Raw genomic sequence first — 24,364 nt, 5'->3', positions numbered from 1 at the left:
CGTGATTAGTGGAGTGCTGCCCAGGCTCGATGCTAATAAATGAAAGAGATCCTAGTGCAGTTTGCCCAACAGAAACATGCTAACAGAAGCAGGCCAAACCCTTAACGTTAAAGCATTCGTTTTCCAAGAAGAAGTAAAAGGGGTTCTAAAAAGAAGTTTTGAAGAATAAGGGGGGACCTCATTGAATAGTGAAAGGCTTGGATAGAGTGGATATGGAGAGGATGTTTCCACAAGTGGGAGAATCCAGGGCTAGAGGTCATAAATTAAAGGACATTCTTTTAGGAAGGAGACGAGGAGAAATTTATTTTGTCAGAGGGCGGTGAATCTGTGGGATTCTTTGCCACAGAAGGCTGTGGAGGCCAAGACAGTAGATATTTTTGGCAGAGATAGACAGATTCTTGATTAGTACAGGTGTCAGAGGTTATGGGGAGAAAGCAGGAGAATGGGGTTAGGAGGGAGAGATAGATTTTGATTTGATTTGATTTGATCCTTTATTGTCATTCAGACCTTTCAGTCTGAACGAATTACGTTGCCTGCAGTCATACACAATAATAATAAATAACAAAACATACAATAAACACAAATTAACATCCACCACAGTGAGTTCACCAAGCATCTCCTCACTGTGATGGAGGCAAAAGTCTTAGATCAACCATGATTGAATGGGGAAGTGGACTTGATGGGACCTTATGACAAGATCCTGGATGATGCTTGCTTTTGGCAGGACTCATTGAGGGAAGGTCCGTTTGTTTTGCATAGGCTGCAACATCGCATGCTAGATAACAGAAAACCATGGAGCAGCTTTGCTGAATGGATTAAACTATTTCTGCAGCCATTGGCATGCAATAAAATGATATAACAAATAAGTCAAGGGTGAAAAAGTAGTTAATCAAGGATCCAACAGTTAGACTTTCCTGAAATTAGGAGCAGCGCACATTGGTGTAGCAGTATAGTTGCTTCTTACAGCAACCAGAGACCCAGGTTCAATCCTGACCACAGATGCTGTGTACAGAGTTTGTACATTCTCCCTGTGACCGCTTGAGATTCCTCTGGGTGCTCTGGTTTCCTCCCACACTCTCAAATGATACAGGTTTGTAGCTTATTTGGCTTGGGGGAAAAGTGATAAATTGCCCCTAGTGTGTAGGTTAGTGCTCGTATACAGGGTGATCGCTGGGTCGGCATGGACTTAGTTTCTACGGTGTATCTCTATAGCCGAAATAAATCAGACCTAACTCTAAAGATAATGCTCCATCTGACTCCATAAGCTATTTCAAAATATATATGTCAAAAACTAGTATTTCTTACTTAAAAAAAACAAACAAGAATTGCTGGAGTAACTCAACAGCTCAGACAGCATGTCGGGAGAACATGGAGAGGTGACAGTGTGAATTGGGAAGGATTCCAACCCAAAATGGTGCCTATCCATGTCCTCCAGTAGATAAGCAGAGATAGGAACCATTCATTTTGGGGCCAAATGTTGTGGCGATCAGTGAAACATGGTTGCAGGAGGGCTGTGATTGGAAACTAAATATTCCAGGATTTCGTTGCTTCAGGTGTGATAGAATTGGGGGGGCAAGAGGTGGAGGTGTTGCATTACTAGTCAGGGAAGATATTACAGCAGTGCTTTGGCAGGATAGATTGGAGGGCTCATCTAGGGAGGCTATTTGGGTGGAACTGAGAAGTGGGAAAGGGGTAGCAACACTTATAGGGGTGTATTATAGACCGCCAAATGGGGATCGAGAATTGGAAGAGCAAATATGTAAGGAGATAGCAGATATTAGTAGTAAGCACAAAGTAGTGATTGTTGGAGATTTCAACTTTCCACACATAGACTGGGAAACACATTCGGTAAATGGGCTGGATGGTTTGGAGTTTGTAAAATGTGTGCAGGATAGTTTTTTGCAGCAATACATAGAGGTACCTACTAGAGGAGGGGCAGTGCTGGACCTCCTGTTAGGAAATGAGACGGGACAGGTGGCGGAGGTATGCGTTGGGGAGCACTTCGGGTCCAGTGATCACAATACCATTAGTTTCAATATAATTATGGAGAGGGTCAGAACTGGACCTAGGGTTGAGATTTTTGATTGGAGAAAGGCTAATTTTGATGAGATGCGAAATGATTTAAAAGGAGTGAACTGGGACATTTTGTTTTATGGGAAGGATGTAGAAGAGAAATGGAGGACATTTAAAGGGGAAATTTTAAGAGTACAGAATCTTTATGTTCCTGTTCGGTTGAAAGGAAACAGTAAAAATTGGAAAGAGCCCTGGTTTTCAAGGGAAATTGGACATCTTGTTCGGAAAAAGAGGGAGATTTACAATAATTATAGGCAGCATGAAGTAAATGAGGTGCTTGAGGAGTATAAGGAATGTAAAAAGAATCTTAAGAAAGAAATTAGAAAAGCTAAAAGAAGACATGAGGTTGCTTTGGCAAGTAAGGTGAAAGTAAATCCAAAAGGTTTCTACAGCTATATTAATAGCAAAAGGATAACGAGGGATAAAATTGGTCCATTGGAGAGACAGAGTGGACAGCTATCTGCAGAGCCAAAAGAGATGGGGGAGATATTGAACAATTTCTTTTCTTCGGTATTCACCAAGGAGAAGGATATTGAATTATGTGAGGTAACGGAAACTAGTAGAGTAGCTATGGATACTATGAGTTTCAAAGTAAAAGAAGTACTGACACTTGAAAAATATAAAAGTGGATAAGTCTCCAGGTCCTGACAGGATATTCCCTAGGACATTGAGGGAAGTTAGTGTAGAAATAGCCGGGGCTATGACAGAAATATTTCAAATGTCATTAGAAATGGGAATAGTCCCCGAGGATTGGCGTACTGCGCATGTTGTTCCATTGTTTAAAAAAGGGTTCTAAGAGTAAACCTAGCAATTATAGACCTGTTAGTTTGACTTCAGTGGTGGGCAAATTAATGGAAAAGATACTTAGAGATAATATATATAAGCATCTAGATAAACAGGGTCTGATTAGGAACAGTCAACATGGATTTGTGCCTGGAAGGTCATGTTTGACTAATCTTCTTGAATTTTTTGAAGAGGTTACTAGGGAAATTGACGAGGGTAAAGCAGTGGATGTTGTCTATATGGACTTTAGTAAGGCCTTTGACAAGGTTCCTCATGGGAGGTTGGTTAAGAAGGTTCAACTGTTGGGTATAAATGCAGGAGTAGCAAGATGGATTCAACAGTGGCTGAATGGGAGATGCCAGAGGGTAATGGTGGATGGTTGTTTGTCGGGTTGGAGGCAGGTGACTAGTGGGGTGCCTCAGGGATCGGTGTTGGGTCCTTTGTTGTTTGTCATGTACATCAATGATCTGGATGAAGGTGTGGTAAATTGGATTAGTAAGTATGCAGATGATACCAAGATAGGGGGTGTTGTGGATAATGAAGAGGATTTCCAAAGTCTACAGAGTGATTTAGGCCATTTGGAAGAATGGGCTGAAAGATGGCAGATGGAGTTTAATGCTGATAAATGTGAGGTGCTACACCTTGGCAGGACAAATCAAAATAGGACGTACATGGTAAATGGTAGGGAATTGAAGAATACAGATGAACAGAGGGATCTGGGAATAACCGTGCATAGTTCCTTGAAGGAGGAATCTCATATAGATAGGGTGGTAAAGAAAGCTTTTGGTATGCTAGTCTTTATAAATCAGAGCATTGAGTATAGAAGCTGGGATGTAATGTTAAAATTGTACAAGGCATTGGTGAGACCAAATCTGGAGTATGGTGTACAATTTTGGTTGCCCAATTATAGGAAGGATGTCAACAAAATAGAGAGAGTACAGAGGAGATTTATTGTATTGTATTGTATATCTTTATTGTCATTTCCTGAGTATTCACATACCCAGAGGAAACAAAAAAACGTTGCTCAACCAGTGTCCATTCAGTGTGCATTAGAAATAAATAGAAATAAAAATACATGTATCATGAACAAATTTAACACTCTACTAAACATTCAACAGGCGTTCCGATCGGCAGCGGCACAACAGTGGCTCTGCTGCAGTGTGTCCAGGTTGGTGCGCGATACTTTGGCAGGGGGCAAAGCCCGTTTATCAGTCTTATAGCCTGTGGGAAGAAGCTGAGGAGCATCCTGCTGGTTTTGCAGCTAATGTTCCTGTACCTCTTCCCAGATGGCAGGATGGAGAAAATGGCATGCGATGGGTGGTAGGGGTCTTTGATGATGGAGATGGCTCTGCTGATACATCTCTTCCTGTATATGTCCAGCAGGAAAGGGAGTGGAGCACCAATAATCCTGCTTGCGGTCTTCACAATCCTGTCTAGTTGGTGTCGTTCGTACGCCTTGCAGCTCCCGAACCAGGAAGTGATGCCGTAGGTCAATGTGCTCTCGACAGTCCCCCTATAAAAAGTCCGTAGGTGTGTAGTGGGGAGACCTGCTTTACGTAGTCTTCGGAGAGGGTGTAGTCGCTGCTGGGCTCTCTTGACCAGAGCTGTGGTGTTGGCCGTGGACGTCAGGTCATCAGACAGATGTAGTCCTAGGAACTTCACGCTGCTGACCCTTTCCACATCAGCTCCTCTTAGTAGAGGAGCTGATGTGGAACCATTTACTAGATCGTTGCCTGGGTTTCAACAACTAAGTTACAGAGAAAGGTTGAATAAGTTAGGTCTTTATTCTCTGGAGCGCAGAAGGTTAAGGGGGGGAATTGATAGAGGTCTTTAAAATGATGAGAGGAATAGACAGAGTTGATGTGGATCAGCTTTTCTCTTTGAGAATAGGGAAGATTCAAACAAGAGGACATGACTTCAGAATTAAGGGACAGAAGTTTAGGGGTAACATGAGGGGGAACTTCTTTACTCAGAGAGTGGTAGCGGTGTGGAATGAGCTTCCAGTGGAAATGGTGGAGGCAGGTTCGTTGGTATCATTTAAAAATAAATTGGATAGGCATATGGATGAGAAGGGAATGGAGGGTTATGGTATGAGTGCAGGCAGGTAGGACTAAGGGAAAAAAGATGTTCGGCACGGACTTGTAGGGCCGAGATGGCCTGTTTCCGTGCTGTAATTGTTATATGGTTAAATGGGCTGAATTTGTCATCTCTCGATACATTAAACTTCTGATTGTGCAACAGTTAAGGTGATTTCTCTTTCTCTCCCTCCTGTCTATCCCCTAACCTCATTTGTGTTGCCAAAGCCACACTTCTGACTCGTAATATATCCAGTTACATGATTCATCTCTTCAAACGGCAAGATTTTGTGAGAAGTGCAGATTTTTCTGCGAATTTTCCAGGGCTATGGATTGCAATCCCACATTTATCTAGATGGTGAAAGTGCTTCTTCCACATGTGAACAGTTTGTTCCATTGGATGCAAGGTGTTCTTTGTTGCTTTTGTCTGATGTCAATAACCAGTCAAAAAACTAGAGGAGACATTTGCAAACCCACAAACCTGTAGGTCTTTGGAGTGTGGGAGGAAACTGAGCACCCGGAGAAAACCCACGCAGGTCACGGGGAGAATGTACAAACTCCGTACAGACAGCACCCGTAGTCAGGATCGAAACTGGGTCTCTGCCGCTGTAAGGCAGCAATTCCACCACTGCGCCACTGTGCCGCTCCAGGTGAAGAACTTGTAAATGAAGACTGAGGAAGGGTCTTGACCCGAAACGTCACCTATTCCTTCGCTCCAGAGATGCTGCCTCACCCGCTGAGTTTCTCCAGAATTTTTATCTACCATCGATTTTTCCAGCACCTGCTGTTTTTTCTTAAACAAACTTGCAAATGAGGATCTGTGGGAGCTTGAACAACAGAGGTCAAAAAGGGAACAATAAGCTACCAGCTTAGCATCACCATCATCAAAACTGCTCACCATGAGAATGCCAGTAGTGACAGCTAGAAAATGAGACTCTATTTCAACGATGACAATCCGAAAATGGAATGTATAGAGCCGTACAGCGCAGAAATGGGTATATCAGCACAATTCATCCATGTGACCAAGTTGCTCAGCCAAGCTAGTCCCATTCAACCCACATCTCTCCAAAGCTTTCCCGTCAATGTACCTGTCCAAGTATCTTTAAAATGCCATAATTGTACATTCCATGTACACTCCACCCTCAGCGTCAAAGTGTTACTCCCTCAGCTCCCTTTTAAAATCTTTCATGCATAACCTCAGTTAACTTTTAACACATCCCCTCCCTTATTTATCAAGAATTTGCTCCTAAAGTCGATATTGTTTCTACTGGCCTTTGAGAAAGTGTTTAAGAAGGAACTGCAGATGCTGGAAAATCGAAGGTAGACAAAAGTGCTGGAGAGAAACTCAGAAACTCAGCGGGTGCAGCAGCATCTATGGAGCGAAGGAAATAGGCAATGTTTTCGGGATGACACCCCTTGGCATTTGAGAAAGATAGCGTAAAAGATTTGAGCCTTAAGGGAAAACAAATTGTTTAATTCCTTTCTTATAATGGCCATTCAGTAGATAGATAGCCCTGCCTGCGTGTGTTTGGACCATATCCCTCCAAGCCTATCCTATCCATATACCTGTCTAAATGTTTCTGAGATGTTGTGATTGTGCCTGCCTCAATTATCTCCTCCAGTAGCTCATTCCATTTACCTACCACACTTTGTTTAAAACAAAAAAACAGGTTCCCATTAATTCTTGCCCCCTCCCCTCACTTTCAACCTTCTCATTCAATGGCACATTCTTATGTGGGCAGTACGGTGGCGCAGCGGTAGAGCTGCTGCCTTACATCGCCAGAAAGCACGTTCCTGATTATGGAGGCTTGTCTGTACGGGGCTTGTACGTTCTCCTCGTGACCTGCATGGGTTTTCTCCCTGATCGTCAGTTTCCTCCCATACACCAAAGACTTGTAGGTTTGTTAGTTAATTGACTTGGTACAAATGTCAAATTATCCCCAGTGTGTGTAGGGTCGTGTTAATGTGCGGGGATCGCTGGTCGGTGCTGACTAGGTGGGCGGAGGGGCTCTGCTTTTCTAAACTAAACTAAACTAAACTAAATTAAACAATGCTTATCGCAAAATCGGAAGATGTACCTCCATCTTTTATTGACACCAATTATTTGTTTTCTGCACAAGAGGCAATTAAAAGTTGTCGCGTTAATTAAAGCATTAATAAAGTGATGCTCCGCAGGCTCTTGCACAGAAGCAGACTGTTTGGTGCAATAACTGAGTGTGAAGCCAGGTATAGGGAGAGGTCCAGGGAGAATAACAAGATTTACAGCATGTCAGCTTCCCCAGACACACAGGAAAGGAATATATCCAGTTTAAGCAATCATGGCGATGCTGGCTGGCGTTTCATTAAACGGGCCACATGAGCTAGTCGCTGAGGAAAGCAGCTCCAATTTCATTTATGCAGGAATGAAATGCATTTGGACGAATCTGATTTAAACTAGTTATTGTTTTATCCCTATTTACTTTTCACCCTAGCTACCATTAATGATGAGCCAAACCAAACTGTTTCTTTTATTTTCTAGCTGTTACTGTGCATACCTTTGATGTGAATCACTGGCCCTGACAGGAATCTCGCAAACTTGCCTTTTACATTCTGTGAATTTTAACACATCTCCAGCTTATACTAATTTAAAAAGCATTACTTTTCCAGCTTGAAACCAAACGTGATGTATCCTTGGGTCGCTTTGTGGTGCTCTGTCTTTTCCTTTCCTGTTTGTACAGCTTTCCCATCGCAGATAAGTTGATTGAAAATCTAATCCCCTGCTTATATTCACTTTCATAAGTCAAAGAACACCAAACATCTGCTTGCATTCAACCTCTGGAAGTTTAAAGTCACACATCCTGTGCTTCAGATAGTTCCTGGCTTAGAGTAAACTTGGGTTGATTGTATTTTATTCAGGGAAGGATGGCTGAAATCTTATTGAGGTGTATAAAATCAAGAGAGAAATAGATTGGGCAGAATCTCTTGCCCAGAGTAGATGAATCGAGAACCAGACATAGGTTTGAGGTGAAAGGGAAAAGATTTAATATGAATCTGACTGGTCAGTCACTGTTTCACAAAGTGTGGTGGGTGTATGGAACAGATTTGCCGGGATATGGGCCAAACATGGGCAGGTGGGATGAGAGTAACTGGGACATGTTGCCCATGTGGGCAAGTTGGGTCAAAGGGTCTGTTTCCACACTGTATCAATCTATGACTCTATATGACACTAAATATAGAATTGACTAATGTACAAATACATCCATTATATTTTCTAATCACATTTTGGGATTTGATCCCTTCTCTGCTATCTTTTCATTCTGTGGATGTCTGAAGGAAGATTGATAACCAGATTAGTTATCATTTGTAGCATTGTATTGTATTATTCTACCAAAAAGAAATGAAGAAAAACTAACAATTCAGCATTTCAGCCTCACTAAAGGAACAATAGCTTGGGTTCTGGTTAAATTGTGCTGCTGCTCTGAGACTGGCACTGGAGAATTGATTCATTACAACAAAGCCTTCTTGTGGCCAAATTACATTGGATTTTGAATATTTTCATATCATAAGTATGACGTTTTTAAAGAAAAATAAAAACTCTGCTCAGGTTTAAAACCGCAACTTGGCCTCTGCTGAGAGAAGTGTTTTTATTTTCTTGACAAACTTCAAACTTCATGATGTAAAGATATTCAAAATGCAGTGTAAATTGTGAGGTGTTATTTTAACTTTGCTGCCAAGAAGAACTCTGCAGTGACATGTGAAGTGAAGTTAAAATACAACTTCAGTAAAATAAACAAACTACTTTTTTTTGTTCGACATAAATCAAGATAATACAAGGTCTACACTGCTGTTCGTTCACAATAAAGACATTTAAGAAGGATGTTTAACAAGTACAACCGGACTTTGGGGGAAATGGAAATTTGGCAGGGAAATAGTTTGACAGGTTCCACATTTTATCGTGCCTTATCACTAAGGTTTATGCAGTTGATGGAGTATCATTAACCTGGTTAGATTGGTTGCTCATGAAGACTACACAGGGCAAAATGTCTTTATAATCAACTTGGAAATGAACCATGTTGTTTTGTAAGGATTGATATATTGATAAGGCTATATTTAAGAGGGAGTTAGATGTGGCCCTTGTGGCTAAAGGGATCAGGGGGTATGGAGAGAAGGCATACCTTAGATGGGATGGGATACTGAGTTGGATGATCAGCCATGATCACATTGAATGGCGGTGCAAGCTCGAAGGGCCGAATGGCCTACTCCTGCACCTAGTTTCTATGTTTCTATGTTTCTCTGATTATTCACTACATTTATTAATGACGTATAACAGGGTCGAGTGCAATGTATTGAAGTTTGAAGATGACTCAAAGAAAAATGGCGCAGTAAACAGTGTAAATAGTTACATTAAAAAAGCTAGCGTTTATCGACAAGTTAAGTCGTTGGATAAAACTATGATCATGGATTTTAATGCAGATAAGGCATCACGGTGGCACAGCAGTAGAGCAGCGCCAGGGATCCAGGTTTGATCCAGACCCCGGGTGTAGTCTGTTTGGAGTTTGCACGTTCTCTCCGTGACCTGCGTGAGTTTTCTCTGGGTGCTCCGGTTTCCTCCCAAACTACAAAGACAAACAGGTTTGTACGTAAATCGGCTTTGGTAAAATTGGAAGTTCTCCCTAGTGTGTGTAGGATAATGTTAGTGTACGGGAATCGCTGGTCAGCACGGACTCGGTGGGCCGAAGGGCCTGTTTGCCGCTCTGTATCTCTAAACTAAACTGAAGTATGTGGTCATAGTGTCACACAGCATGGAAACTGGCTCAGCAGCCCAACCTGATAATATAGTGGAATGAAACAATGCACAACACTAAGACATAAGACTATTGCATGTAAATTCAATTTGTAATTATACAGTCATCCATCACAGAAATGGGCTCTTCAACCCAGCCCATCCATGCTGACCAAGATGCCCCATCTAAGGTAGTACCATATGCTTGGTAAACCTTTCCTATCCATGTTCCTGTCCAAGTGTCTATTAAATGCTCATAAAGTACCGGCCTCAACTGCATCCTCTGGCAGTTCGCTCCATACACCCACCCACACACTGAGCAATAAATTTGCGATTCAGGTTCCTATTAAATCTTGCCCCTCTCACCTTAACCCTATGTCCTCTGCTTCTTGATTTCCTACCCAAGCTAAAAGACAAACAGTTATATGAAGTTTTGAGTCGGGGCCCTTTAGTCTGAAGATGTTCAGATAATCACTGATGAAGTCACCTATCCATGTTCCCCAGAGATGTTGCCTGACCCGCTGAATTACTCCAGCACTTTGTGATTCCGGAGATAGACACAAAATGCTGGAGTGACTTAGCGGGTTAAGCAGCATTTCTGGAGAAAAGGAATAGGTGACTTTTCGGGCCGAGACCCTCTTCAAAGTTCAGGCTCATCTCAGTCTGAAGAAGGGTCTCGACCCGAAACATTACCTACTCTTTTTCTCCAGAGATGCTGCCTGACCTGCTGAGTTACTCCAGCATTTTGTGTCTATCTTCGGTGTAAACCAACATCTGCAATTCCTTCCTACGCACTTTGTGATTCCTTCAATTTGTTCTTCATAATGCGTATAGAATGAGTGATCATAAACACGTCGTCTCAAAATGGAAGGTCGTCTGCCAATCGATTGAATTTTTTTTTTCTTTCTTAAAAAGGTTGGCTGTACATCTCCATGACTAAATTGTAGATCTAGATGTATGGCCGTGCTGTGCCATTGTCAGGCTGCTGTTTTAATGGGTAGAAAGAAGATATCCACTCTGTACTTCAGCTGCAGTGAGAAGCAGATTGAAATGCTTGAATCAATGCCATATGTCAAAGCCATTTTGGTTAGCATTCAATAATGGAGAGAGGCACCAGACATATGTTAAACTTCACTTCAGTAATGGCTGTATAATCAGTTGTTTGGACTGGGGAAGTGATAATTAGGAGATGCAGTGTAATTCTGTATTAATAAGTGCAACAAACAATTTGCATAATTATGCAACGGCTTCTGACAGTGCAGTTATGTTGGTTGGAAGTTGCGATATTTATGACATTTCTTTATCCAGCAGAGTTAATACGTAGACTCTTCCAGTGGCATTTCAAAGGAACTGGCAGGTGTTTCTCCCATCATTTTCAAAGCTGAACAAAAGCAGATTGGTCAGGGAGTTCATTGGCTGTGTGCCTTGATTTCAGGCACCAAGCAGGAAACAGTGTTCCTTAAGCTACTTAACCACCAGTTCTTAAAGGGATTGCTGGAGGGTGTCGTAAAAATGGTACCATAGCACAAAGAATAAACTGGAATCAGGAGCCTCATCAGCACCCCTTCTTCATGTCACTTCAGCTCCCAGTCTCAAGATCTATCATGGCCCCACTGTCCATTGACTATGTGGAGCTATATTTGTTACCCTTTCTCAGTGGCCTTAATAAACCTAAAATGCTGCTGGTTTCGAAAGAGATTTATTAAGCACGAACCCCTGTGTTTGGCCGGAGCTTTCAAAGAAACGGTGGCGTAGAGGTAGAGTTGCAGCCTTTACAGCGCCAGAGACCCGGGTTCAATCCTGAACACGGGTGCTGTCAGTACGGAGTTTGTACGTTCTCCCCGTGACCTGCGTGGGTTTCCATCCGGGTGCTCCGCTTTCCTCCCACACTCTAAAGAAGTGCAGGTTAATTGGCTTGGTTTCATTGTAAATTGTCCCCTAGTGTGTGTAGAATAGTGTTAGTGTACAGGGATCGCTGGTCAGCGTGGACTCGGTAGGCTGAAGAGCCTGTTTCCATGCTGTATCTCAAAACTAAACTAAACAAACACTCAAATACACCTGGTCCATTTCCGACATCTCCCTACTGATTCTAGACCTCACTATCTTCATCGCAGGTGACAGACTACTGACCGACATCTACTATAAACCCACTGACTCCGATGGCTATCTGGATTACACTTCTTTCCACCCTGCTTCCTGTAAAAACTCCATCCCCTACTCCCAATTCCTCCGTCTACGCCGCATCTGCTCCCAGGAAGAGGTGTTCCAAACCAGGGTATTGGAGATGTCCGCATTCTTTAGGTACCGGGGGTTCCCCACTTCTACTATAGATGTGGCTCTCACCAGAGTCTCTTCTATACCCCGTAACTCTGCTCTCACTCCCTATCCATCCCACTCGTCACTAGGGCAGAGTCCCCCTTGTCCTCAACTTCCACCCTACCAGCCGTCACATACAACAGATAATCCTCTGACATTTTCGCCACATCCAACGGGATCCCACCACTGGCCACATCTTCCCATCTCCTCCCCTTTCGGCTTTCCGCAGAGACCGCTCCCTCCATAACTCCCTGGTCAATTCGTCCCTTCCCACCCTTCCCACCCTCTCTCCTAGTACTTTCCCTTACAACTGCAGGAAATGCTACACTTGTTGCTCTACCTCCCCCCTTAACTCCATCCAAGGACCCAAGCAGTTTTTCCAGGTGCGGCAGAGGTTCACCTGCACCTCCTCCACCCTCATCTATTGCATCCGCTGCTCTAGGTGTCAGCTGCTCTACATCGGTGAGACCAAGCGTAGGCTTGTCGATCGCTTCGCCCAACACGTCCGCTCAGTTCGCAATAACCAACCTGATCTCCCGGTGGCTCAGCACTTCAACTCCCCCTCCATTCTGAATCCGACCTTTCTGTCCTGGGCCTCCTCCATGGCCAGAGGAGCACCGTAAATTGGAGGAGCAGCGCCTCATATTTCGCTTGGGTATTTTACACCTCAGCAGTATGAACATTGACCTCCAATTTCAGGTAGTCCTTGCTTTCTCCCTCTTTCCCCTCCCCTTCCCAGCTCTCCCACAGCCCACTGTCTCCGCCTCTTCCTTTCTTCTTCCTGCCCCATCCCCACATCAGTCTGCAGAAGGGTCTCAACCCGAAACGTCGCCTATTTCCTTCGCTCCATAGATGCTGCCTCGCCCGCTGAGTTTCTCCAGCATTTATGTCCACCTTGAACTAAAGAACATCTTGACGTGAGGTAACCCTACAATTGCTCATACAGTTTATTATCAAAAGCAAACAGATGATATTTTTTCTCTATGCTATGGAATAATGTTGCCACTGCAACATTGTTGAACATAATGTAGTCCCGTTTTCATCTTGAGCTTGAAAAAACATTTTAACCCTTCAGTTGAAATGTCTATGATGCGGCCATCATTAATTTGACAATGAGGTTTAAAATCTGTGAACCATTTTATTCTCCAGCTTGCACATTTTTGTATAATTGCTTCCATCCCCGTGGAATGTATATCATATCAGTATCACTGAGGTTTCAAAGTTAATGTGAATTTTGGCAATCGTTGCATATGAATAGAACCAATTAAATTAAAATCATACGCTTCAGCACAAACACCATACCAGTCCATACAATCAAATAAAGGTTGAGCTACAAAAGGACACAGAGTGCTGGAGTAACTCAATGGGGTCAGGCAGAATCTCTGGAGAACACAGATTCTTGATGAGTACGGGCGTCAGAGATGGGGAGAAGGCAGGGGAACGGGGTTAGGAGGGAGAGATAAATCAACCATGATTGAATGGCGGAGTAGACCTGATTGGCCGAATGGCCTAATTCTACTCCTATCACTTACGACTTTATGACCTTACGATAGGTGATGTTTTGGGTCAGGACCCATCTTCTCGAACTACCTTTCTTGAAAGTGGAATCTTAAATGTATGTATCTCAATTCATTGATCAACATATTTACTAACAACATACTGTATGACATGAACTGCTTTCATTTGCCATCCAGGTTTGGAGTCGAACCTTCAGGACTGGTCAAATTAGAAAAAGAAATTGAACAGGAAGAGTCGCATTCTACACCACCCCCCTCTCCATCTCCGACTAAATCCCCTGGGAAGAAGAGTGCAGGGAAGCTGCTCGATGATGCTGTAAGTAAAACAGATCAAAACCTGCTCTCAAAGTAACAAGTTAGATCTTCTCCATTGATCTGTCATTGGTCTCATCTTTGAGAGGCATTCTTCCTGATCTGGGTGATTGATGAGCATGGTATTCAAAGCCAACAATCACAATCCTCACAGGTGCTATCGGAGCAATCTCTCCCCTCAGTCCAGTCTGAAGAATGGTCCCGACCCGAAACATCACCCATCTATTTTCTCCTGATGCTGCCTCATCCGCTGAGTTACTCCAGCACTTTGTGTCTACCTTCGGTATAAACCAGCATGTGCAGTTCCTTCCTACACATCTCTGAGGAGTGTTGGTTAGTTGCTGTGGTGCAACGTACGGGTGGTGCGGAGTGAAGGAATGATATGCCTGTTATACGGGCTGCAATATCCTGTGTGATGTTGAGTTTCCATAGAGTTACTGAAGCTGCACTCATCCCATGGACAAATTCATGAGAGCAATCGGTTGTGTCTCTTGTCCAGAGCAGGGGAATCGAGAACCAGAGGAGATCAGCGGGTGCAGCAGCATTTATGGAGCAAAGGAAATAGGCAACGTTTCGGGCCGAAACCCTTCTTCAGAACCAGAGGAGATAGGTTTAAGGTGAGAGGGGGAAAGATTTAATAGGAACCTGAGGAGTAATGTTTTCACACAAAGGGTGGTGGATGTATGGAACAAGCTGCCGGAGGTGGTAAATAAGGCTGGGACTATTGCAACATTTAACGAAACAGTAAGACTGGTACATGGGTAGGACAGGTTACACGGATATGGGCCAATTACAGGCAGGTGGGACTAGAGTAGATGGGACATGTTGTTCGGTGTGGGCAAGTTGGGCCGAAGGATCTGTTTTCACGCACTATGACTCCAGGACTCTATTTAGTTTAGTTTAGTTTTTAAAATTTAGTTTCGTTTATTGTCACGTGCACCGAGATACAGTGAAAAGCTTTTGTTGCGTGCCATCAAGTCAGCAGAAAGACAATACGTGATTACAATCGAACCATTCACAGTGTATGAAATAATTGTCATGTATAAATATTCCTAATCTGGGATATGATTTTTCATATGGTTAATGTCATTTCAGGTGAAACATATTTCAGAAGATCCTCCTTGCAAATGTCCACAGAAGTTTTATGTCGAGCGACTTTCTCAGGGACGGTATCGTGTTGGAGAAAAGATTCTCTTCATTCGGGTAAACCTTTAGATTCACTTTTGCAAAACCTTTAGATGCTCAGAGTCTCTTGCCCAGAGTAGGTGAATCGAGAACCAGGGGACATAGGTTTAAGGTGCAGAGGAAAAGATTTACTAGGAATCTAAGGGGTAACTATTTCACACAAAGATGGTGGGTGTATGGAACGAGCTGCCAGAAGAGGGGACAAGGGTTCACAGCTTAAGGATAAAGGGGAAATCCTTTAAAACCGAGATGAGAAGAACTTTTTTCACGCAGAGAGTGGTGAATCTCTGGAACTCTCTGCCACAGAGGGTAGTTGAGGCCAGTTTCATTGGCTATATTTAAGAGGGAGTTAGATGTGGCCCTTGTGGCTAAGGGGATCAGGGGGTATGGAGAGAAGGCAGGTACGGGATACTGAGTTGGATGATCAGCCATGATCATATTGAATGGCGGTGCAGGCTCGAAGGGCTGAATGGCCTACTCCTGCACCTAATTTCTATGTTTCTATGTTTCTAAGAGGTAGGGACTGTCCCAACTTTTCAGAAACAGTTAGACAGATACATGGCATGGACGGGATTGGACGGGACATGGGCCAAATGCAACAGGTGGGCCAAGTGTTCCTGGGACATGTTGGCCGGTATGGACAAGTTGGGCCGAATGTTTGACTCCACATTGTATGACTCTGTGACTGTAGAATCATACAGCATACCTCACTGAGGCAGTACATAAGAATCGCCACGTCTGGCTCCGCCGCCAAAGTTATAAAAGTTTACCAAAGAGTCCCATCTGGCTAGTGCCGCAGGTGCTCACCCACCCGCACCCGCCCGGCACTGAGTCCCCCTTCATTTACATTTAAATCTTGAGCTCTTCCGGTACTGATCTGACGATCCATCTTACCATCGTGTCCACAAGTGGAAATAAATGAGCTGTTCCGTGATCCAAATAAGAATGATGTTTTAACAATGCAATGCATGGGAATGGATGATATAGTCGTGTTAATGCTGCCATTTTACAAACTGGTACTTAGTTCTAATCGTTCAATCTGTATAAAGCAACAAAAAAAAATAGACCATTGCTGAAAAAGTCTTTGAAAGATATGTGACTGTGGGGAAGCACAAAGTTACTGGCTCAATGGTTTAATCTTACTTCTGTTTCCTTTGTTCTTGTGTTCTGCCTTCCCATGCTTTGTAACAGTAATGAAAGAAGGCTGTTGTCTCTTTAGACAGCACTGGTTGGGAACTGCCCAGACGCTGTTTTAGCTTCATAGTCACTTGAATCGCGCTCAAAATCACCCACGGGGACTTGCCTTCAAAATTTCCCAATATCTTGCAGGTCACCCGATGGGAGATCTGTGCCACAAAGCATGTCCTTTTAACATGAAATGTGAACTCCAGATTCAAGGCATGCTTCACCTTACCACTTTATCCAACCAAACTCCAGTGTTGTGTTGGAAAACCTTGGTGATTAGTCGCAGAACTGTACGGTATTGAAACAGGCCCTTCAGCCCACAATGTCCGTGCCAAACATGATGCCATGTTAAACTAATCTCCTCTGCCCGCACAATCCATATGCCTCCATCCCCTCCCTGCATATACATGTGCCTATCTAAAAGCCTCTTAAATTCCACTATCGTATATGCCTTCACTACCACTCCTGGCAGCACGTTCCAGGCACCCACCACCCTCTGTGTAAAAATCTCCTTTCAATCTCCTTTAAACGGGACGACAGATGGCACAATGGGCTAAGTGTTTGACCAGCGACCGGAAGGTAGCCGGTTCGAATCCCGCTTGGAGTGCATACTGTCGTTGTGTCCTTGGGGCAAGACACTTCACCCACCTTTGCCTGTGTGTAATGTAATGTAATTATGTGAAGCACTTTGGGGTCAATGCAAGTTGACTGAAAATGTGCTATATAAATAAGATTATTATTATTATTATTATTATTGCCCCTCTCAACTAAAAGCACTTCCCTTTTGTCCTTGACATTTTCACCCTGGGCGAATGGTTCTGTCTGCCTACCCTATCCAAGTGCCTCATCATTTTATATACTTCTCCCTTAACCACTGGTGTTCCAGAGAAAACAATCCAAGTGTGTCCGACCTTGCCTTCTAATTCAGGCAGCATTCTGCTAAATCTCTTCTGCAGCCTCTCCAAAGCCTCCACATCCTTCCTGTAATGGGGGAGGCTAGAACTGCACAAAACTGCTGTAACTGAGTGAGGGGGGTGAAGTTTAGCCCAAGGCCGGGAGGGATGAGACGTGGCTTTGGGGGGGGGGGGGGTTTAAACCAGGAGGAATTCCCAGGCCGGGGAGCCACAGAGGCCCTGGCCCCACACGCAGTGCGCCGGGGATGGGCCCGATACTCACGCCGCCTTCATGTTGCGCGCGCTCTCCCCTACTGCCACCAAAAGCTGCCGCCTGTTCATTAGGCAACTGGTGGTTTATCTAAAGTTTATCGTGCATGGCTTAGTTGTTCATAAAGGAACAGAATTAGGCCATTCGGCTCATCAAGTCTACTCCGCCATTCAATCGTAGCTGATCTACCTCTCCCTCCTAACCCCATTCTCCTGCCTTCTCCCCATAACCAGCGAGTGGGGGCATCGTCGAGTACGGCAGCCCAGCCTGCAGCTGTTCGTCCTTCCACCCTTTAAAACATTTTTTTAGTATGTTAAAAAGTTTTGTTTTGGAGGTCTAGTCTTTTTGTGGGGGGGGGGGGGGGGGGGGGGGGGGGGGGGGAACTGTTTTTTTTCAGTCCCCTACCTGGTCGGAGATGCGACCTTCCTCCGAGCTTCATCTTCGCCCCCTCCACCTGGACTGGTGCGGCGTTTCCTGCCAGGACCGGCTTGAATCTTCAGCTTTGGCGGCGGCTCAGCTCTGACGCACCATCGCGGAGTGGGCGATGCCTTACCGAGGGCCGCCGTGTGGTAAGCTCCGGAGTGCTGAGACCGCCGACTCCAACATCGCGGAGCTGTGAGGTCTGTGTACCGTCCAGCTGCGGGCGGCGCTGAGTTTAAACACCGCGGAGCCTGGGATCTTTCGCCGAGATCGCCAGTGTTGGAGCCCCGACCAGCGCGACCTGTGGACTTCGGGAGCCGCATCTCTGGCAGCAAGTGGCCGTTCCAGACACTCCAAGCCGCTGAAGAGTATTCTCCCGATGTCAGAGCTCCATCATCCAGCGAGAGGACCTGAAACATCGGACCGCCGTTGCGGCGACTGTGGAGGCCTCAAATGGGCCCCGACCACGAGGTGAACAAGAGGAAGAGGACTGGACTTTGCTGCCTTCCCTCACAGTGGGAACCATTGTGGGGGGATGTTTTTATGTTTAATGTTAAATTCTTCTTTAATGTTGTGTTTTATTTTTATTGCTGTGCTGCAAATGGCAACTCAAATTTCACTACACCAATTGGTGTATGTGACAATAAATGTCCTTTGTCCTTTGTAACCCATGACATCCCTACTAATCAAGAATCTATCAATCTCTGCCTTAAATAAACCTATTGACAGCCTCCACAGCCTTCTGCGGCAGTGAATTCCACAGTTGACCACCCTCTGACTAAAGAATTGCTTCTATATCTAATTTCTAATTGTTCTTTTAGTTTTGCAACTATTAATCCATAAGCAGCTGAATTTGTCATTTTATTCTGACAGTAAGTGGAAGCTGGTGATTTAATAACCTGGCATTGTCCAAGATTCCAGGATGTATATATATCTATATATGAAAAATAATCTCTGCAGGGAGTAGCAGAATACTGTCAATCCTGGTTATATAAATACCTAGCTATGCTATTGCAGCCGATGCATAACCTTTAATAGAGAGGACCGGAGTATTTTCAATTTGTTCAGTTAGATAGCAACATAATTTAACCTTGATTTCCAGAATCTTTTTGTGTCTGGAATAACAGACATGATTCATGATGAGTCAGCAGAGCACAAACCATCAGGGGTGCTTCAAGGAATGGTAAAACCATCAAAAGTTAATGTATGTAACATTCACTCTGATATAGCATAGCTTTGCTGAAACTGTTTTTCTTGTTATAGACTCGAATATGGAACCCTGGACAAATAACGTTTCATTGTTCTTTTGAAAAAAAAAATGTAGCTGCCAAAAATTGCAATGATCTCAAACAAAAGCACTCTGCCCATTTTAGGGGGAGGGGGGGGGAGGGGGGGGACTTAGATCAACATATAAGAACATTATCTCAGTATGAATTTCTCAAATTCCTATCAAATTCCTTCCCAATTGCGAAGGACATACTGCTTTGATTCTGTGTCTGCAATTAGATGACTTTTATCAGTTGCAATATTCTGTATATTGTTGACCATTCATACACTCACAAGGTGCTGAAAACTGGTTCAAGCACGTCAGAACTTTGAGGTGCCATATGTTTTTCTACTTTTGTTTCTACTATATATATAGATATATATATATATTTTTTTCCTCTCTTTTAAATACATATTCTCGAGTTTATTTTATTTGCTGCCCTTTTGAATGCATGTTGCTGTACCACCTTCTTGAAACGTGGTTGGCACACTCCGGTTGCAATTATGTTGACATTTATAGGACTTTCATTTGGGGACTTATTTTATGTTGGGATTCTGTGTGAGTGAAGCAATTAAATTCCAATGCATTCACTGGTGTTGTCCTTAAGGAGGTGAAGTTCACATCTTCAGAAGCTGAGATGTAGAAACAAAGAACTCCAGTTGCTCGTTTATAGCAACAGGTGGACATCGGGGCGGGGATACAAACTGTAAATAATGGTTGATACAATAAAGGAGTCAAAGTTCTGGAGTAACAGCGGAATCTCTGGAGAACATGGATAGGTGATGCTCCTATACCTCTTGCCTGATGGGGGAGGGAGTGACCAGGGTGAGACTCGTCTGTGATTATGCTGGGAATTTGCTATTGTAAGTAGAAATATTCAAGTAGCGAGTGGGATTATAGGGCCTGTTTCCACGCTGCATGACTCTAAGTCTTCATAAATTGGGGTACATTACTGGAACAGAGGGAGGACAATGTCAGGACTTGGGGCAAGGTAGGGTTTAGAAAATGTTAATCAGAAGGAGGCAAAGTTTAGGGGCTTACTTGGAAGGCCGTTGGGGTACTCCAAGTTGGATAAGCAAGCAAGGTAATAGATACTCCACTGTCCACTCTGCACCAATTTCCATATAATCTGCAAATTTACTAGCCTACTAACAAAGGAGAAGGTGTGGTGAAGAGAATAGTGATGGAGAGAGAGGGAGTGTGTGAATGAAAGATAGGCAGAGATTGGAGGATGGTTGCTGCTCCTGGAATCTACAGTTGTGACCACAGCTATGGCCTACCGCATGTCATACATCTTAGCGTGCAGGGGGTTGATCCTCAAAGCTGTCGGGGACTGATGGAACTAATTAAGTTTGCAGTTCCACTATTTAGTGAGTGCTTCCAAGTCTGAACCAGTAGCACTGATTTGGCGGTATATCAAGTTGGCCTCCAACACAATTTCTGCTAATGGAAACTGAAAGACAAATGGGAAGGAGTTGGATTGCACGCTGCTCAAGCTAAGAACAATTACTTCAGCGAGTCCAAGTTAGAATTCAGGGTTAAACTTTCACAGTTCCTGAAGCATGCCAGCACATAAATCTCAAGCAACTAGCTGAATTGCTAATTGCTAATCCAGTATCTGATACAGGTGTCGGAGGTTATGGAGAGAAGGCAGGAGAATGGGGTTTTAGAGGGAGAGATACTGTAGAGTAGACTTGATGGGCCAAATGGCCTAATTCTACTCCTATAACCTATGAGCTGGAGCAATTCAACCACTCAAGTAGCATTTGTGGGGGAGAAAGACATTGCTGGTGTTTTGGGTTGAAGCCTTATGTTTTGACCTGAAACATTAAGAACTTCTTCCAGCCAGAGATGCTCCTCGACTTGCTGTGTTGCTTTAGCAAGTGTTGCTCCAGTTTACAGCACGTGCAGTGTCAAGTGAAGTGCAAGATGTTGGTCTGTCAGCACCAACATCTCAATTGTGTATTCATGTTTATAATTCTCTGTCACCAAAGTTAACCTCTGGGTAAAAGTGCCATTTCTAATCCAATGATTATTCTGTCAAAGCTGTTATCACCTCGGCAAATATAATGAATGAATAAATAATTTATTGTCGCATGTGACAAGTCACAGAGATATTATTTGTTTTGCGTGCCCAAGGTATGCAAAGGGTCACCAAATAAAGGGCGACAACAAAGATTTATAGATTTTATAAAGGATTTATAATGAATAAAAGCAATTCTCAATCTCTGTCTGCCCAGCCCCACCTCTGACTTCCGATCCAAATTCTCCACTCTATCCACTCTAAATGTATATTAAATGGACCAAGTTGGAGGAGTTCATCTTACTCCTTCACTGTTGACCAAAGAGTGCACAGTTCAACCATTCAATCATCAGTCAAAAGTTATGTATATATAATTTAAACCCATTTACTCTCATTAGATAAGAACCATAGTTATATCAAGGTTGCACAATCTCTCGTATAATAAACTAATCCTGGAAAGTTCATGACCCTGGAGAATGGTGCTATTTTCATTAATTGATAAAGATAAAGCCAATTGTGTAGGAAAGAACTGCAGATGCTGGTTTAAGTCGAAGGTAGACACAAAATGCTGGAGTAACTCAGCAGGACAGGCAGCATCTCTGGAGAGAAGGAATGGGCGAATGGGTCGAGATGAAGGGTCTGAAGAAGGGTCTCGACCCGAAAGGTCACCCATTCCTTCTCTCCAGAGATGCTGCCTGTCCCGCTGAGTTACTCCAGCATTTTGTGTCTACCTTCGATAAATGCAATTCATTTAAAAAAAAAAAATTGAATTGAATATAGAAATAGAAAATAAATTTTGAACTAAATGCAGACCACTGCCAATATAAATGACCTAATCGTACCATGTTAAGTTCCACCTTGATAAGATGATTTGCGTTAGCATCTCTGCGTTGGAACAATGTGCAATTTAATCTGTACCATCAGGAACATGTGTATCGGTTACCGAATCAAATATGATGAACCCCATTTTTTAGACATTACTGTTCAGTTAATCATGAGCAAGAAAAATTCTTATTCGATACACAAAACCTGACAGAAGTATATAAAATGATGAGAGGCATAGGTAGGTTGGACAATAAGAACTTTTGACGGAAAAGTCAAATGCTGGAAGGCATCGCTTTAAGATGCGAGGAGCAAACTTTAAGGTTAATTCCCGCGATGGCGGGACTGTCATATGCTGAGAGAATGGAGCAGCTGGGCTTGTACACTCTGGAGTTTAGAAGGATGCGAGGATCTTATTGAAACATATAAGATTATTAAGGTTTGGACACGCTAGAGGCAGGAAACATGTTCCCGATGTTGGGGGAGTCCAGAACCAGGGGCCACAGTTTACGAATAAGGGGTAAGCTATTTAGAACAGAGACGAGGAACCACTTTTTCTCACAGAGAGTTGTGAGGAATTCTCTGCCTCGGAGGGCGGTGGAAGCCAGTTCTCTGGATACTTTCAAGAGAGAGATAGATAGTGTTCTTAAAGATAGCGGAGTCGGGGGATATGGGGAGAAGGCAGGGACGGGGTACTGATTGTGGATGATCAGCCATGATCACATTGAATGGCTCGAAGGGCCGAATGGCCTGCTCCAGCACCTATTGTCTATTGTCAAACTTTAAAGATGTATTTGGGAAGTTTTATACGCAGAAGGTAGTGAGTGCCTGGAATGCATTGCTGAGGTAGGTGGTGGAGGAGGCAGATATGACAGCGGCACTGAGGAGACTTGGATAGACACACAGATATGCAGGGAAGGGAGGGATCTGGGTCATGTGCAGGTACATAAGGGTTGATTTTAGCATAATTTTTGGCCTAGACAATGTGGGCCGAAGGGCATGTTTTTGTGCTGTACGTTACATTCTATGTTCTAACTGGTGCAGTGTTTGGCACCAACACTCCAATCAGGTGACCAACTACAAAATGTGAGGTTGTAATAATGTACCCTTAAGAGCATTTTACGCGATCTTCACCCTGATTATTCCCATGAAGATCTACACAGGTTACAGAGATCTTTTGATCAGGATTCAATGATTCAATCGTTCAATTATACTTTACTGTCACATGTACCTAGGAATGATGCAAAGAGTGTCTCAGGACATGGATAGCTGGTGCTCCTGTACCTCTTGCCTAATGGGAGAGGGGAGACCAGGGAGGAGATTCGTCCTTCATTATGCTTGAAATCTGCTATTATGAGCAGAAATGTTCAAATAGCAAATAGGGCCAAAGGTTTACAGAGATATTTTGATCAGAATTGAATGATTTAATGATACTTTATTAATAGTCACATGTGCCTAGGTACAGGTACCTATCTATACATATTACTAAATCTCTGATCTTGACCGCTTTTGGCCGACTGTGCTGCGATTTCCGAGAGAACGCTGCCACCTACGGCCATCATTTTTGGCCACCTCGCTCAGAGCCCCCCTCCGCTGTATGAGTGTGGAGGATTTCTTCCGTCGATAAAAAATAAGAGAGATATTAATGTTTTTACAAAATTTCCCATTCTCTCTGCTGCCCCCGCTGGCGGCAGGGGGAGGGACTATAAAACCAGGAAGTGTCGTGCCTCACTCGGTCTCTGCCAGACCAGGAAGCGAGAAGGTCACAGCTCTCTGAGCTGCGAATAACACTGAACGCACATCTACTCCGCGGTGTGTCCCCTCGATGCGGCTGTAAAGTGGATGCAGCCCTTTTTTAACAAGTTTGTGTTCACAAAATGAATTTTGGTTGTCGGGTGGCTGCAGCCCAATTGTTTGCCTTGGCTAGGCTTTTAAAATCATTGCAACAGTTGGATGCCTGCCCAAGCATCCATACGGCCCACAATTTCTATACTAGCCCTCTGGAAACCAGCCTGCAGCACCCATACTAGCGCAACAGACACTGGCGAGCAGTATTGGAATTGGTGGAGAGGTGGAATATTGCGTTGGTGACCAGCCCTCCTGTGTGATGCTGGGACCCAACGGGTCCCACTTAGTCTAGTAATAACTATAATCATAGGAAAAATGTCTCAGTCTTAAAGAGCACCCTGCAGGGCAGAAGGCAGACCCTTCTTCAGACTTGACCCAAAATGTCACAAACTCCTTCTCTCCAGAGATGCTGCCTGTCCCGCTGAGTTACTCCATTTTGTGTCTATCGTCGATTCAAACCCGCATCTGACGTTCCTTCCTACACAGATGCACAAAAGGCTGGTGGGAAGGGAAAACCAGGAGCAACATCTTCGCAGTACATACCATGCGTGACTTTGAAAGTCTGCAATCGCCTCGTGAAATCCAGCAAATATGTGACAAATGTGTGAAACA

At 43.8% G+C, this 24,364-nt stretch overlaps 1 protein-coding gene across 6 annotated transcripts in view; it reads left to right on the top strand.

Moving 5' to 3' along the window:
• LOC129705567 (growth arrest-specific protein 2) overlaps positions 1-24,364 on the top strand; it is a 98,136-nt gene that overhangs the window by 63,356 nt on the left and 10,416 nt on the right. For all 6 annotated transcript variants that reach the window (XM_055649158.1, XM_055649162.1, XM_055649159.1 and 3 more), the window contains 2 exons: positions 13,704-13,842; positions 14,934-15,041. In XM_055649158.1, coding sequence (XP_055505133.1) covers positions 13,704-13,842; positions 14,934-15,041 — 247 coding nt within the window. The remainder of the gene's footprint in view (positions 1-13,703; positions 13,843-14,933; positions 15,042-24,364) is intronic.

This window comes from Leucoraja erinacea, chromosome 18 (genome assembly GCF_028641065.1).
Source record: "Leucoraja erinacea ecotype New England chromosome 18, Leri_hhj_1, whole genome shotgun sequence".
Classification (NCBI taxonomy): Eukaryota; Metazoa; Chordata; class Chondrichthyes; order Rajiformes; family Rajidae; genus Leucoraja; species Leucoraja erinaceus.
The sequence above is the reverse complement of the archived record's forward strand: the minus strand, read 5'-3'. Positions and strand labels throughout refer to the sequence as shown.